The 13441-nt window shown below is 43.3% G+C and overlaps 1 protein-coding gene across 2 annotated transcripts in view; it reads left to right on the top strand.

The window, feature by feature from the left end:
- Positions 1-13441, top strand: part of ola1 (Obg-like ATPase 1) — a 164262-nt gene that overhangs the window by 74296 nt on the left and 76525 nt on the right. For both annotated transcript variants that reach the window (XM_070874705.1, XM_070874704.1), the window contains one exon: positions 12307-12434. In XM_070874705.1, coding sequence (XP_070730806.1) covers positions 12307-12434 — 128 coding nt within the window. The remainder of the gene's footprint in view (positions 1-12306; positions 12435-13441) is intronic.

Genomic DNA, 13441 nt, shown 5'->3' with positions numbered 1-13441 from the left:
TACAATAGCAAGTCAGCTTGATTTTGCAATAACACTCTCGCCTCTGAATCAGTCCAGATCCAAGGTCATCCCATCCTCTGTCATTGAATTACAGTATGCAGATGACGCTTGCGTTTGCGCACACTGAGGTTGAACTCCAAACCATAGTCAACACTTTCACCGAAGTATACGAGAGTATGGGTCCATTAAACATCTGTAAGACACAGGTTCTCTACCAACCTGCCCCCGCCACACAGTACTGCCCCTCGATTATCAAGATCCATGACGAGGCTTTGGACAACGTGGGCCACTTTCTATGCCTTGAGAGCCTACTGTCAACAAGGACAGACATCGATGACTCAGTCTAACACTGCCTTCAGTGTGCCAGTGCAGCCTTCGGTCACCTGAGGAAGAGATGCTTGAAGACCACGATCTCACACCCTGCACCAAACTCATGGTCTACAGAGCAATAGTGATACCCACCCTCCAAATGCTTCAGAGACATGGACTATGTACAGCAGGCTCCTCAAAGCACTGCAGAAGTACCACCAACGCTGCCTCCGCAAGATCCTGCATATCCATTGGCAGAATAGGCGCACCAATGTCTGTGTACTCGCTCAGGCCAACATCCTCAGCATCGATGCATTGACCATACTCGATCAGCTCCAATGGACGAGCCACATCGTCCGCATGCCCGATTCTAGACTCCCAAAACAAGCACTCTACTCATCTGCGACACGGCAAGCGAGTCCCAGGTGGGCAGAGGAAATGCTTCAAGGACATCTTCAAAGCTTCCTTTAAAAAGTGCAACATCCCAATCGACACCTGGGAATCCTTGGCCCACGACCGCTCAAAATGAAGGAGAAGCATCCGGGAAGGTGCCAAACACCTTGAGTCCCTTCGCCGGGAGCACACGGAAGCCAAGTGCAAACAGCGGAAGGAGTGCACGACAACCCAAGCATCCCACTCACCTGTCCCTTCAACCACCACCTGCCTCACCTATGACAAAGACTGTAGATCCTGTATTGGTCTCATCAGTCACCTGAGAACTCGTATTAGTGTGGAAGCAAGTCATTCTCTACTCCGAGGGACTTCCTAAGAAGAGTAGGTCGTGGTTTTAAGTTCTACTTTAAGAACTTGAGCGCATAATCTAGGCTGACACTTAATGTAGCATTCACTTAATACTGCAGTTGTTGAAGGTGCCGTCTTTTGGATGAGATACTAAAACGAGGTCGCATCTGCCCATTCAGCTGGCATTATTTGAACAAGAGTAAGAGCAAGTTTATCCCTCAACTAACACACAGACCAACTGGTCACATATCTCATTGCTGTTTATGGAACTGCTGTGCAGAAATTGACTACCATATTTCCCGATAGTATAACACAAAGTCAAATGTATTTAATTACCCCCCCCCCCCCACCAACCCCCACTGAGCTATTATGAGTTCTGAATGTATTCTCAGTGCACCTAGATTTTATGTTTCGGGTTTATTATAACATTTTTGAATTGAAGTCAGATGGTTCCTCCTGAGGCGTACAGCCAGAGCCCAAGTCCACGGCACCAAGGGTGGCTCAGCTGTACGGGGTTGGGGAGGGAGGAGGAGGATAATTGCCTCTCTGGTGCCAGGGTCAATGATATCATTGAGCAGTTGCAGGACATTCTCTAAGGGGGAAGGGTGAACAGCCAGAGGTCGTGGTCCATATCGGTATCAACGACATAGGTACAGAGAGGAATAAGGTCCTGCTAGCAGATCTTAGGGAGCTAGGAAAGAGATTAATAAGCAGGACCGCAAAGGTAGTAATCTTCGGATCGCTCCATGTGCCAGGAGCTAGTGAGTATAGAAATAAGAGGATTGGGCAGATGAATGTGTGGCTGGAGAGATGGTGCAGGAGGGACAGCTTTAGATTTCTGGGACAGGTTCTGGGGGAGGTGGGACTTTATAGGCGGGACGGGTTGCACCTCAACAGAACCGGGACCAATATTCTAGCGGGGGGGGGGGGCAGGTGGCGGGGTGACCCGTTGGGGAGGGTTTAAATGAATTTCGCAGAGGGATAGGCACCAGGAGGCAGCATTAGAAAGGAGAAACGAGGTGCACAAAGGATGCATATAGTACAAGAGTAAAAAATAGTACGGTATTACGTGGGCTCAGACTACGAGAATAAAAGGTCTAAAAGAAGTGTACAATGTTGGTGTGTAAATGCACGAAGCTTGGTAAATAAGGTTGGTGAGCTGCAGGTGCAAATAGCCACATGGGACAATAATGTTATGGCACCTCCACGGAGGTGTGTGGGGGGCCTGACCCATCCATGGCACGAACCTGGTATTGCAGTACTTCCAGGAACGGTGCAGTGGCTCTCGGCCTTTTGGCTAAGAGCATTGGCGCAGAGTGATCCTTGATGTGTGCAAGGTGACCTCTGGCGTTTGTGATTTGACAAAGAATTGGAAAGATTGGCTACGAATAATTAAAAAAAAAAAAATAATGTTATGGCGGTAACTGAGACCTGGCTCAAAAAAGGCAGGATTTGGTGCTAAATATTCCTGGATATAAGGTGTTCAGAAAAGATAGGGAAGGAAAGAAAAGAGGAGGGGTTCAGTATTGATTAAGGAGAATATTACAGTGCTGGAAGGCGAGGACATCCTGGAGGAGTCAAGGACAGAATCTATTTGGTTAGAGTTAAGAAACAATAGAACTGCCATTACACTACTAGGTGTATTCTATAGGACACCAACTAGTGGGCAGGATATAGAGGAGCAAAATTGCAGAGAAATTCGAGAAGTAGAGAACTGTAGAGTAGTGATAATGGGCGACTTCAATTATCTTCATATTGGGCTCAATTTTCCCTAAAGCTGTTTTTTGACGTACTTGAGTTACGCCAGTTTTTTGGGGGTCCAAGTACGACAACAAAAAAAACTTCCAAGTTTCCCTGTTTGATTTCTTGGCGCCACCTAGCCTGTCGTTTAGTTTTGGCTGTGGAGGCTTGATCTGTGCCAAAAAGATTGGTTTGCCACGGTAACCAGGGACACAATGTGGGCTGAGGCTGGAAAGTGAAACATACAACCAGTTCACAAACTGCACAAGCACACTAAAATACATTGCAGCAACTCAGCAACTTACCTCCATTAAATTATTAAAGTCCCCCCTGTCGCTGCCGGTCCCTGTTCCTATCTCAGGTCGAAGGGCGTCCCGGTTGCTGGTCCCAGTCCCCGCACCTATCCCTGGCCAAATGGCCGCCTCCCGGTCCCCGCACCTATCCCAGGTCAAATGGCCTCCCGATCCCCGCACCTATCCCAGACCGCATGGCCTCCCTCCCGGTCCCTGCACCTATCCCAGGCTGAATGGCCTCCTACCTCCCTGTCCCCGCACCTAACTATACCTGAAAGGCTTCTCGCTCTTCCCCGCGCCCCCTCCTCCCCACTCTCTCTTACCTGTCCAGCTGCTGCTGGCTGGGTATCTGCTGCGCTGATTTACTTACCTGCGCCGATTTCCTTAACTCGCCAGAAGGTTTTTCTACAGAGGCCACATATGCTGGCCTAAGAAGAACTGGAGTAACTGAACTGGCCAAACTGGTCGGAATTGGCGCGGGTGGCAGGTTATGCCTCCTTTAACTGGGGGAAAAAAATTTAACTAACTGAGTTACACTAGTGCAAATTGATTGGGGAAACTTGTATTTTTTAACAGGCCAAAAAAAGCGGCACAAATCACTGGGGAAAATCGAGTGCATATACTGGGATAGTAATAGTGTAAAAGGAAGAATTTTTGATGTGCGTTCAGGAGAACTATCTTGATCAGTACATTTCCAGCCCATTGAGGAAGGAGCATTGATGGATCTGGTTCTGGGGAATGAGGTGGAGCAAGTGTCAGTAGGGGGCCATTTAAGGAACAGTGATCATAGTATCATAAGGTTTACATTAGCTGGAAAAGAACAAGGACCAATTTAGAGAAAAATACTTAATTAGAGGAGGGCCAATTTCAGTGGGTTGAGAACGGATCTGGCCTGGATAAATTGGAATCAAAGGTCAGCAGGCAAAACTAATGGAACAATGGTCTGCCTTTAAATCGGAAATGCTCAGGTACAATCGAAGTACATTCCCACGAGAGAGAAATGTAGGGCAACCAAAGCCAAAGCTCCCTGGATGACGAGAGAGAGAGGGAGAGATAGATAGATAGATAGAGATATGAAGCAGAAAAAGGGGGCGTATGACCGAAGGAAAGTTTTAAAAAAAAAGGAAATAAGAGGGGCAAAGCGAGAGTACGAGAATAGACTGGCAGTTAATTTGAAAGGAATCCAAAATTATTCTATAGGCATATAAATAGTAAACGTGTAGTAAAAGTAGGGATGGAACTGATTAGGAACCAAAAAGGAGACCAATATATGAAGGCAGAGGCCATGGCTGATGTGCTAAATGAGTACTTTGTGGTCTGTCTTTACCAAGGAAGAAGATGCTGCCAAAGTCATAGTGAAAGAGGGTGTAATTGAGATACTGGATGAGATAAAAATTGATAGAGGAGGTACTAGAATGGATGGCTCCATTTAAAGTAGATAAGTCACCAGGACCAGGTGAGATGCATTCTCGGATGCTGAGGGAAGTAAAGATGGAAATTGCTGAGGTATTGGCTATAATCTTCCAATCCTCCTTGGATATGAAAGTGGTGGTGCCAGAGGATTGGAGAATTGCAAATGTTACACCCTTGTTTGAAAATGGGTACAAGAATAAACCCAGCAACTACAGGCCAGTCAGTTTAAACTTGGTGGTGGGCAAGCTTTTAGAAACTATAACCTGGGACAAAACTAAGTCACTTCAACAAGTCTGGATTAATTAAGGAAGGCCAGCACGGATTAGTTAAATTAGTTAATTAGTTTAACTAACTTGATTGATTTTTTTGATGAGGTAACAGAGAGGGTTGATGAGGGCAATACGGTTAATGTGGTGTACATGGACTTCCAAAAGGCATTTGGAAAAGTGCCACATAATAGGCTTACCAGCAAAGTTGAAGCCCGTGGAATAAAAGGGTCTGCAAGAAACGTAACCAGCCTAAATATAAAAACAGGCAAAGAGAGCATAGGAAAGAATAAAATAAGGAAGGACATTGATGGCAAGGGAATAAATAGTTATAGAACAGGAGTTTAAAAAGATGGTTAAACATAAAGTGAGAGAAATTCCTATTAAAATGAGTGAAACTGCCTGTACAGCAATGTACACTGTCTAATAAAACAGGAGAGCTGGAGGCAATCGTGCGTTGCGAGGAACCAGACATAGTCGGGATTACTGAAACATGACTAAAGAAAAATCAGGACTGGGAATTAAACATTGCCGAGTATAATATATTTAGAAAAGATAGAGGGGAGAAAGGGGGAGGTGAAGTAGCTGTACTTATTAGGGATAACATCATGGCAGTAGAAAAAAGTGACGCAGCTATCAGCAAGACAAAAATAGAATCCATATGGATAGAGACAAAAGATAATATAGGATCTATTACACTAATAGGTGTAATCAACAAACCACCTAATGGTGGAAGGGAGGTGGAGGAAGAAATATGCAGACAAATTAAGGAAATTAGTAAAAACATAGAATAATAATCATGGGGGATTTCAACTACCCCGATATTGGATGGAAGACGTAGGTAAAGGGGATAAGGGAATGGAGTTCCTATAATGTGTACAGGACTCCTTTCTAAACAATGTGAAAAGCCCAACAAGGGAGGATTCGCTATTGGATTTAGTAATAGGGAATGAACCAGAACAGATAAGAGAAGCTAAAGTAGGGGAACATCTCTGCAACAGTGACCATAATATAATATGCTTTAAGATGATAATTGAGAAGGACATAAGTATGATTGGAGAAAATCTGATTTTTGAAGGGCTGTGAATAGAACTTGGGAAAATAAAATGTGCAACAATATTGGCATAGCAGCAATGGGAAGCATTTAAAATGGTGTTCAAGAGTACAGGAACAATATATTCCACGGAAAGGAAAGAACAAACTAAACACTAATGAGACTCCATGGATGAATATAGCCATAAGGCCGCGACCGAGACTCCAGGATGGTATGTTGCCTCCCTGGTGCAAGGGTCAAGGATGTCTCGGAGCGGGTGCAGGACATTCTGAAATGGGAGGGAGAACAGCCAGTTGTCGTGGTGCACATTGGTACCAACGACATGGGTAAAAAAATGGATGAGGTCCTACGAAACGAATTTAAGGAGCTAGGAGCTAAATTAAAAAGTAGGACCTCAAAAGTAGTAATCTCGGGATTGCTACCAGTGCCACGTGATAGTCAGAGTAGGAATCGCAGGATAGCGCAGATTAATACGTGGCTTGAACAGTGGTGCAGCAGGGAGGGATTCAAATTCCTGGGGCATTGGGACCGGTTCTGGGGGAGGTGGGAGCAGTACAAACCGGACGGTCTGCACCTGGGCAGGACCCGGAACCAATGTCCTAGGGGGAGTGTTTGCTAGTGCTGTTGGGGAGGATTTAAACTAATATGGTAGGGGGATGGGAACCAATGCAGGGAGACAAAGGGAAACAAAAAGGAGGCAAAAGCAAAAGACGGAAAGGAGATGAGGAAAAGTGGAGGGCGGAGAAACCCAAGGCAAAGAACAAAAAGGGCCACTGTACAGCAAAATTCTAAAAGGACAAAGGGTGTTAAAAAAACAAGCCTGAAGGCTTTGTGTCTTAATGCAAGGAGTATCCGCAATAAGGTGGATGAATTAATTGTGCAAATAGATGTTAATAAATATGATGTGATTGGGATTACGGAGACGTGGCTCTAGGATGATCAGGGCTGGGAATTCAACATTCAGGAAGGATAGAATAAAAGGAAAAGGAGGTGGGGTAGCATTGTTGGTTAAAGAGGAGATTAATGCAATAGTTAGGAAAGACATTAGCTTGGATGATGTGGAATCTATATGGGTAGAGCTGCAGAACACCTAAGGGCAAAAAACGTTAGTAGGACTTGTGTACAGACCTCCAAACAGTAATAGGGATGTTGGGGAGGACATCAAACAGGAAATTAGGGGTGCATGCAATAAAGGTGTAGCAGTTATAATGGGTGACTTTAATATGCACATAGATTGGGCTAGCCAAACTGGAAGCAATACGGTGGAGGAGGATTTCCTGGAGTGCATAAGGGATGGTTTTCTAGACCAATATGTTGAGGAACCAACTAGGGGGGAGGCCATCTTAGACTGGGTGTTGTGTAATGAGAGAGGATTAATTAGCAATCTCATTGTGCGAGGCCCCTTGGGGAAGAGTGACCATAATATGGTGGAATTCTGCATTGGGATGGAGAATGAAACAGTAAATTCAGAGACCATGGTCCAGAACTTAAAGAAGGGTAACTTTGAAGGTATGAGGCGTGAATTGGCTAGGATAGATTGGCGAATGATACTTAGGGGGTTGACTGTGGATGGGCAATGGCAGACATTTAGAGACCGCATGGATGAACTACAACAATTGTACATTCCTGTCTGGCGTAAAAATAAAAAAGGGAAGGTGGCTCAACCGTGGCTATCTAGGGAAATCAGGGATAGTATTAAAGCCAAGGAAGTGGCATACAAATTGGCCAGAAATAGCAGCGAACCTGGGGACTGGGAGAAATTTAGAACTCAGCAAAGGAGGACAAAGGGTTTGATTAGGGCAGGGAAAATGGAGTACGAGAAGAAGCTTGCAGGGAACATTAAGGTGGATTGCAAAAGTTTCTATAGGTATGTAAAGAGAAAAAGGTTAGTAAAGTCAGAATCAGGGGAAGTCATAACGGGGAACAAAGAAATGGCAGACCAATTGAACAAGTACTTTGGTTCAGTATTCACTAAGGAGGATACAAACAACCTTCCGGATATAAAAGGGGTCAGAAGGTCTAGTAAGGAGGGGGAACTGAAGGAAATCCTTATTAGTCGGGAAATTGTGTTGGGGAAATTGATGGGATTGAAGGCCGATAAATCCCCAGGGCCTGATGGACTGCATCCCAGAGTACTTAAGGAGGTGGCCTTGGAAATAGCGGATGCATTGACAGTCATTTTCCAACATTCCATTGACTCTGGATCAGTTCCTATTGAGTGGAGGGTAGCCAATGTAACCCCACTTTTTAAAAAAGGAGGGAGAGAGAAAACAGGGAATTATAGACCGGTCAGCCTGACCTCAGTAGTGGGTAAAATGATGGAATCAATTATTAAGGATGTCATAGCAGTGCATCTGGAAAATGGTGACATGATAGATCCAAGTCAGCATGGATTTGTGAAAGGGAAATCATGCTTGACAAATCTTCTGGAATTTTATGAGGATGTTTCCAGTAAAGTGGACAAAGGAGAACCAGTTGATGTGGTATATTTGGACTTTCAGAAGGCTTTTGACAAGGTCCCACACAAGAGATTAATGTGCAAAGTTAAAGCACATGGGATTGGGGGTAGTGTGCTGACGTGGATTGAGAACTGGTTGTCAGACAGGAAGCAAAGAGTAGGAGTAAACGGGTACTTTTCAGAATGGCAGGCAGTGACTAGTGGGGTGCCGCAAGGTTCTGTGCTGGGGCCCCAGCTGTTTACATTGTACATTAATGATTTAGGCGAGGGGATTAAATGCAGTATCTCCAAATTTGCGGATGACACTAAGTTGGGTGGCAGTGTGAGCTGCGAGGAGGATGCTATTAGGCTGCAGAGTGACTTGGATAGGTTAGGTGAGTGGGCAAATGCATGGCAGATGAAGTATAATGTGGATAAATGTGAGGTTATCCACTTTGGTGGTAAAAACAGAGAGACAGACTATTATCTGAATGGTGACAGATTAGGAAAAGGGAAGGTGCAACGAGACCTGGGTGTCATGGTACATCAGTCATTGAAGGTTGGCATGCAGGTACAGCAGGCGGTTAAGAAAGCAAAAGGCATGTTGGCCTTCATAGCGAGGGGATTTGAATACAGGGGCAGGGAGGTGTTGCTACAGTTGTACAGGGCCTTGGTGAGGCCACACCTGGAGTATTGTGTACAGTTTTGGTCTCCTAACTTGAGGAAGGACATTCTTGCTATTGAGGGAGTGCAGCGAAGATTCACCAAACTGATTCCCGGGATGGCGGGACTGACCTATCAAGAAAGACTGGATCAACTGGGCTTGTATTCACTGGAGTTCAGAAGAATGAGAGGGGACCTCATAGAAACGTTTAAAATTCTGACGGGTTTAGACAGGTTAGATGCAGGAAGAATGTTCCCAATGTTGGTGAAGTCCAGAACCAGAGGTCACAGTCTGAGGATAAGGGGTAAGCCATTTAGGACCGAGATGAGGAGAAACTTCTTCACCCAGAGAATGGTGAACCTGTGGAATTCTCTACCACAGAAAGTAGTTGAGGCCAATTCACTAAATATATTCAAAAGGGAGTTAGATGAAGTCCTTGCTACTCGGGGGATCAAGGGTTATGGCGAGAAAGCAGCAAGGGGGTACTGAAGTTTCATGTTCAGCCATGAACTCATTGAATGGCGGTGCAGGCTAGAAGGGCTGAATGGCCTGCTCCTGCACCTATTTTCGATGTTTCTAATTGAGGGAAAGGAAAGAGGCAAACATTAAGTATATAGACAGCAGGGGAGTGTATGATAAGGGAGAATACGAAAAAATTAGAAGTCAAAAAACCAATTAGAAAGGCAAAGAGGAACTATGAAATTAAATTATCAAGGAACATAAAACAAAACCGTAAAATATTTTACAGGCACATCAAAAAGGTGTAGTGCCAGATGACTAACGCAATACCTATATTTAAGGGGGATAGAACATGTCCAGGGAATTATAGACCAGTCAGCTTAACATCAGTAGTAGGAAAAATAATGGAATACCTACTAAAGGAGAAAATAGAAGAACATCCAGAAACCAAAAAGAAGATAATGAATAGTCAGCATGGATTTCAAAAGGGAAAGTTTTGCATGACCAACCTCTTTGAATTTTTTGAAGAGGTAACAGAGAGTAGACAATGGTAATGCAGTAGATGTAATTTATCTAGATTTTCAAAAGGCCTTTGATAAGGTACACCATAATAGACTGATGAACAAGGTCAGAGAATGCGGAGTTAGAGGATAAGTAGTGGAATGGATAGCTATCTGGCTTCAAGACAGAAAGCAGGAAATATGTAGCTATTCACAGTGGCAGAAGGTGGGTAATGGTGTTCCACACGGATCAGTGCTGGAACCATTGTTGTTCACAATTTACATTAATGATTTAGACTTTGGAATCAAAAACACAATTTCTAAATTTGGGGATGACACCAAATTGGGGTCAATACTGAGGAGGACTGCAATAAATGACAGGGGGACATTAATAAACTTGTAGAATGAGCATATAATTGGCAAAGTTCAACACAAATGTACAGTATTACATTTTGGTAGGAAGAATAGGGAGGTCACTTATTAGTTGGAGAGTGAGAGTCTCGGTAGGGTAGAGGAACAAAGGGATCTTGGAGTACAAATACATACATGGCTAAAAGTTGCGACGCAAATTAGCATTGCCATAAAGAAGCAAACCAAGCATTAGGGTTCATTTCTAGAGGTATGGAATTGAAAAGTAGGGAAGTTATGCTAAACCTGAATTGAACCTTGGTTAGACCACACTTAGAGTAATGTGTATATCGCCATATTATAAAAAGGATATAGAGACATTGGAGAGGGTGCAGAGAAGATTTACAAGGATGATACCAGAAATGCGAGGGTATACATATCAGGAAAGGATCAACAGGCTGGGTCTCTTTTCTCTTGAAAAAGAAGGCTGAGGGGTGACCGAATAGAGGTCTTTAAAATTATGAAAGGTTTTGATAGAGTGGATACAGAGAAATGTTTCCATTTGTGTGGAAGAGCATAACTAGAGGCCATCAATATAAGATAGTCACAAAGAAATCTAATAGGGAATTCAGAAGAAACTTCTTTTCCTAAAGAGTGGTGAGAATGTGGAACTTGCTACCATAGGGAGTGGTTGAAGTGAATAGTATAGATGTATTTAAGAGGGAGGCTAGACAAGCATATGAGGGAGAAGGGAATAGAGGATTGTGTGGATAGATATAGATGAGGAAAGACGGGGAGGAGGCTCGAGTGGAGCATAAAGAAAGACTTAGATTGATATAGCGCCTTTCACAACCACTGGACATCTCAAAGTGCTTTACAGCCAATGAAGTACTTCGAAGTGTTGTCACTGCTGCAATGTAGGAACGCCAGCATGGACTGGTTGGACTGAATGGCCTGTTTCTATGTCGTATATCCTATGTAGTGGTAGCATGGATACGAAATTGACTAAATGACAGGAAACAGAGTAGTGGTGAATGGTTGTTTGTTTTTCTGACTGGACGAAGGTATACAGTGGTGTTTCCCAGGGGCCGGTACTCGGACCAGTGCTTTTCTTGATACATATTAATGACTTGGACTTTAACTTGGGTGTACAGGGCACAGTTTCAAAATTTGTAGCTGACACAAAACTAAGTTTAGTGAACAGTAAGGAGGATAGTGATAGACTTCAAGAGGACATAAGACTGGTGGAATGGGTGGACACATGGCAGATTAAATTTAATGCAGAAAAGTGCGAAGTGATGCATTTTGATAGGAGGAATGAGGAGAGGCAATGAGAGGCAAACTGAAGGATACTGGGATCTGGGGATATATGTGCACAAATCGTTGAAGGTGGCAGGGCAGGTTGAGAAAGCGGCTAAAAAGGCATGGAATCCTGCGCTTTATAAATAGAGGCATAGAGTACAAAAACAAGTTATGATGAACCTTTATAAAACACTGGTTCTGCCTCAGCTGGAGTATTGTTTCCAATTCTGGGCACTGCAGTTTAGGAAGGATGTGAAGGCCTTGGGTACAGTAAAGATTAACAAGAATGATTCCAGGATGAGGAACTTCAGTTACGGTAGATACATTGGGGAAGCTGAGGTTGTTCTTCTTGGAGCAGAGCTGTTGAGAGGAGATTTGATAGAGGTGTTCAAAATTAGGAGAGATCTAGACAGAGTATATAGATAGAAACCGTTCCCATTGGTAGAAGGGTTGAGAACCAGAACACACAGATTTAAGGTGCGTGGCAGAAGAACCAAAGGTGACATGAGGAAAATCTTTTTTACGCAGCGAGTGGTTAGGATCTGGAATTCACTGCCTGAAAGGGTGTTGGAAGCAGATTCAATCGTGGCTTTCAAAAGGGAATTGGTTAAGTATCTGAAGAAAAATAAATTTGCTGGGCTAAGTGGAAAGGGTGAGGGAGTGGGACTAGCTGAAAGTACTCTTGCAGCGAGCCAGCACAGGCTAGAGGGGTTGTAACCATTCTATGTTATGTATAACTGGCAAAAAGATAAATTTAACATTGTTGTGTTTTTTTTACAGTAAAGTACCAGCATTTCTTAATGTGGTTGACATAGCAGGACTTGTGAAGGGTGCCCACGCCGGTCAAGGCCTTGGAAATGCCTTTCTCTCGCACATCAGTGCCTGTGATGCAATATTTCATCTTACAAGTATGTGTATCTACAAAAGTAATCCACTATCATTTGGAAATGTCATTTGATTATAGTATATAAATCTATACATTTTTTTGTTCATTCTCAATCTCCATGTATAGTTAGTACTTGCTGATTTCAGTTGTTAGCTTGACTCAGTCACAGGACTCTTGCCTCAAAGTCAAAAGGTGGTGGGTTGAAACACATCATCTAGGCTGCCACTTCAGTGTAATTCTGAGGGAGTGCTGCATTGTTGGCATTGCCATTGTTTGGCTAAGATGTTAAACTGTCTGCCTGTTCAGGTGGACATAAGATCCCATGGCATTTGAAGAGGAGCAGGGAGTTCTCCCAATGCCGTGGCCAACATACATCCCTCCACCAACGCCACCGGAATGGATTAACTGGTTGTTTATCTCGTCGTTGTTTGTGGGTTGTTACCGGTATGCAAATTGGCTGTTACATTTGTCTACAAAACGGTTACTATACTTCTAAAATATTATATTGAGGTCTTTTTTTAAAAAACTGAATCTATGAATATGAGAAAAACTGTGTCATCACAGCTGTACCATTTTTGTATTCTTAGAAACTTCTGAAAATGCATTAAAGAAAATAAAACATTTGAAGCTTTTGAAATTTTACCTTGTTCATACTATCTTGGAGGGGAGGAAAGCTACTGAGTGACAAGTGCCAAAAACTAAAGAAAAATATCCTATCTGTACAGCTGGTACTGATGCATTTTGGGAAATTGTGCACACTGCACAAGCTCAGGCTACAAAATCTAAATTCAGCTCGGCAAAAATATCCAGTCCAATCCCAGACTATTGGTAGATGCTGAGGTCTTCAAGTAGTTTACTACATCTCTTACAAGATGCAAAAGACCATTCAATGGATAAATGTAATCATATTATGAAATATGTAATGTTTTGTATCTTTATTTTCTTTAAACATTCATTTTGGACATTAGAAATTTCAGTTACTGGGGGAAAAAATGGTAATAAAAATAATTTCAGTACATTTTGAATGAT

This window comes from Pristiophorus japonicus, chromosome 3 (genome assembly GCF_044704955.1).
Source record: "Pristiophorus japonicus isolate sPriJap1 chromosome 3, sPriJap1.hap1, whole genome shotgun sequence".
Lineage (NCBI taxonomy): Eukaryota > Metazoa > Chordata > Chondrichthyes > Pristiophoridae > Pristiophorus > Pristiophorus japonicus.
The sequence above is the reverse complement of the archived record's forward strand: the minus strand, read 5'-3'. Positions and strand labels throughout refer to the sequence as shown.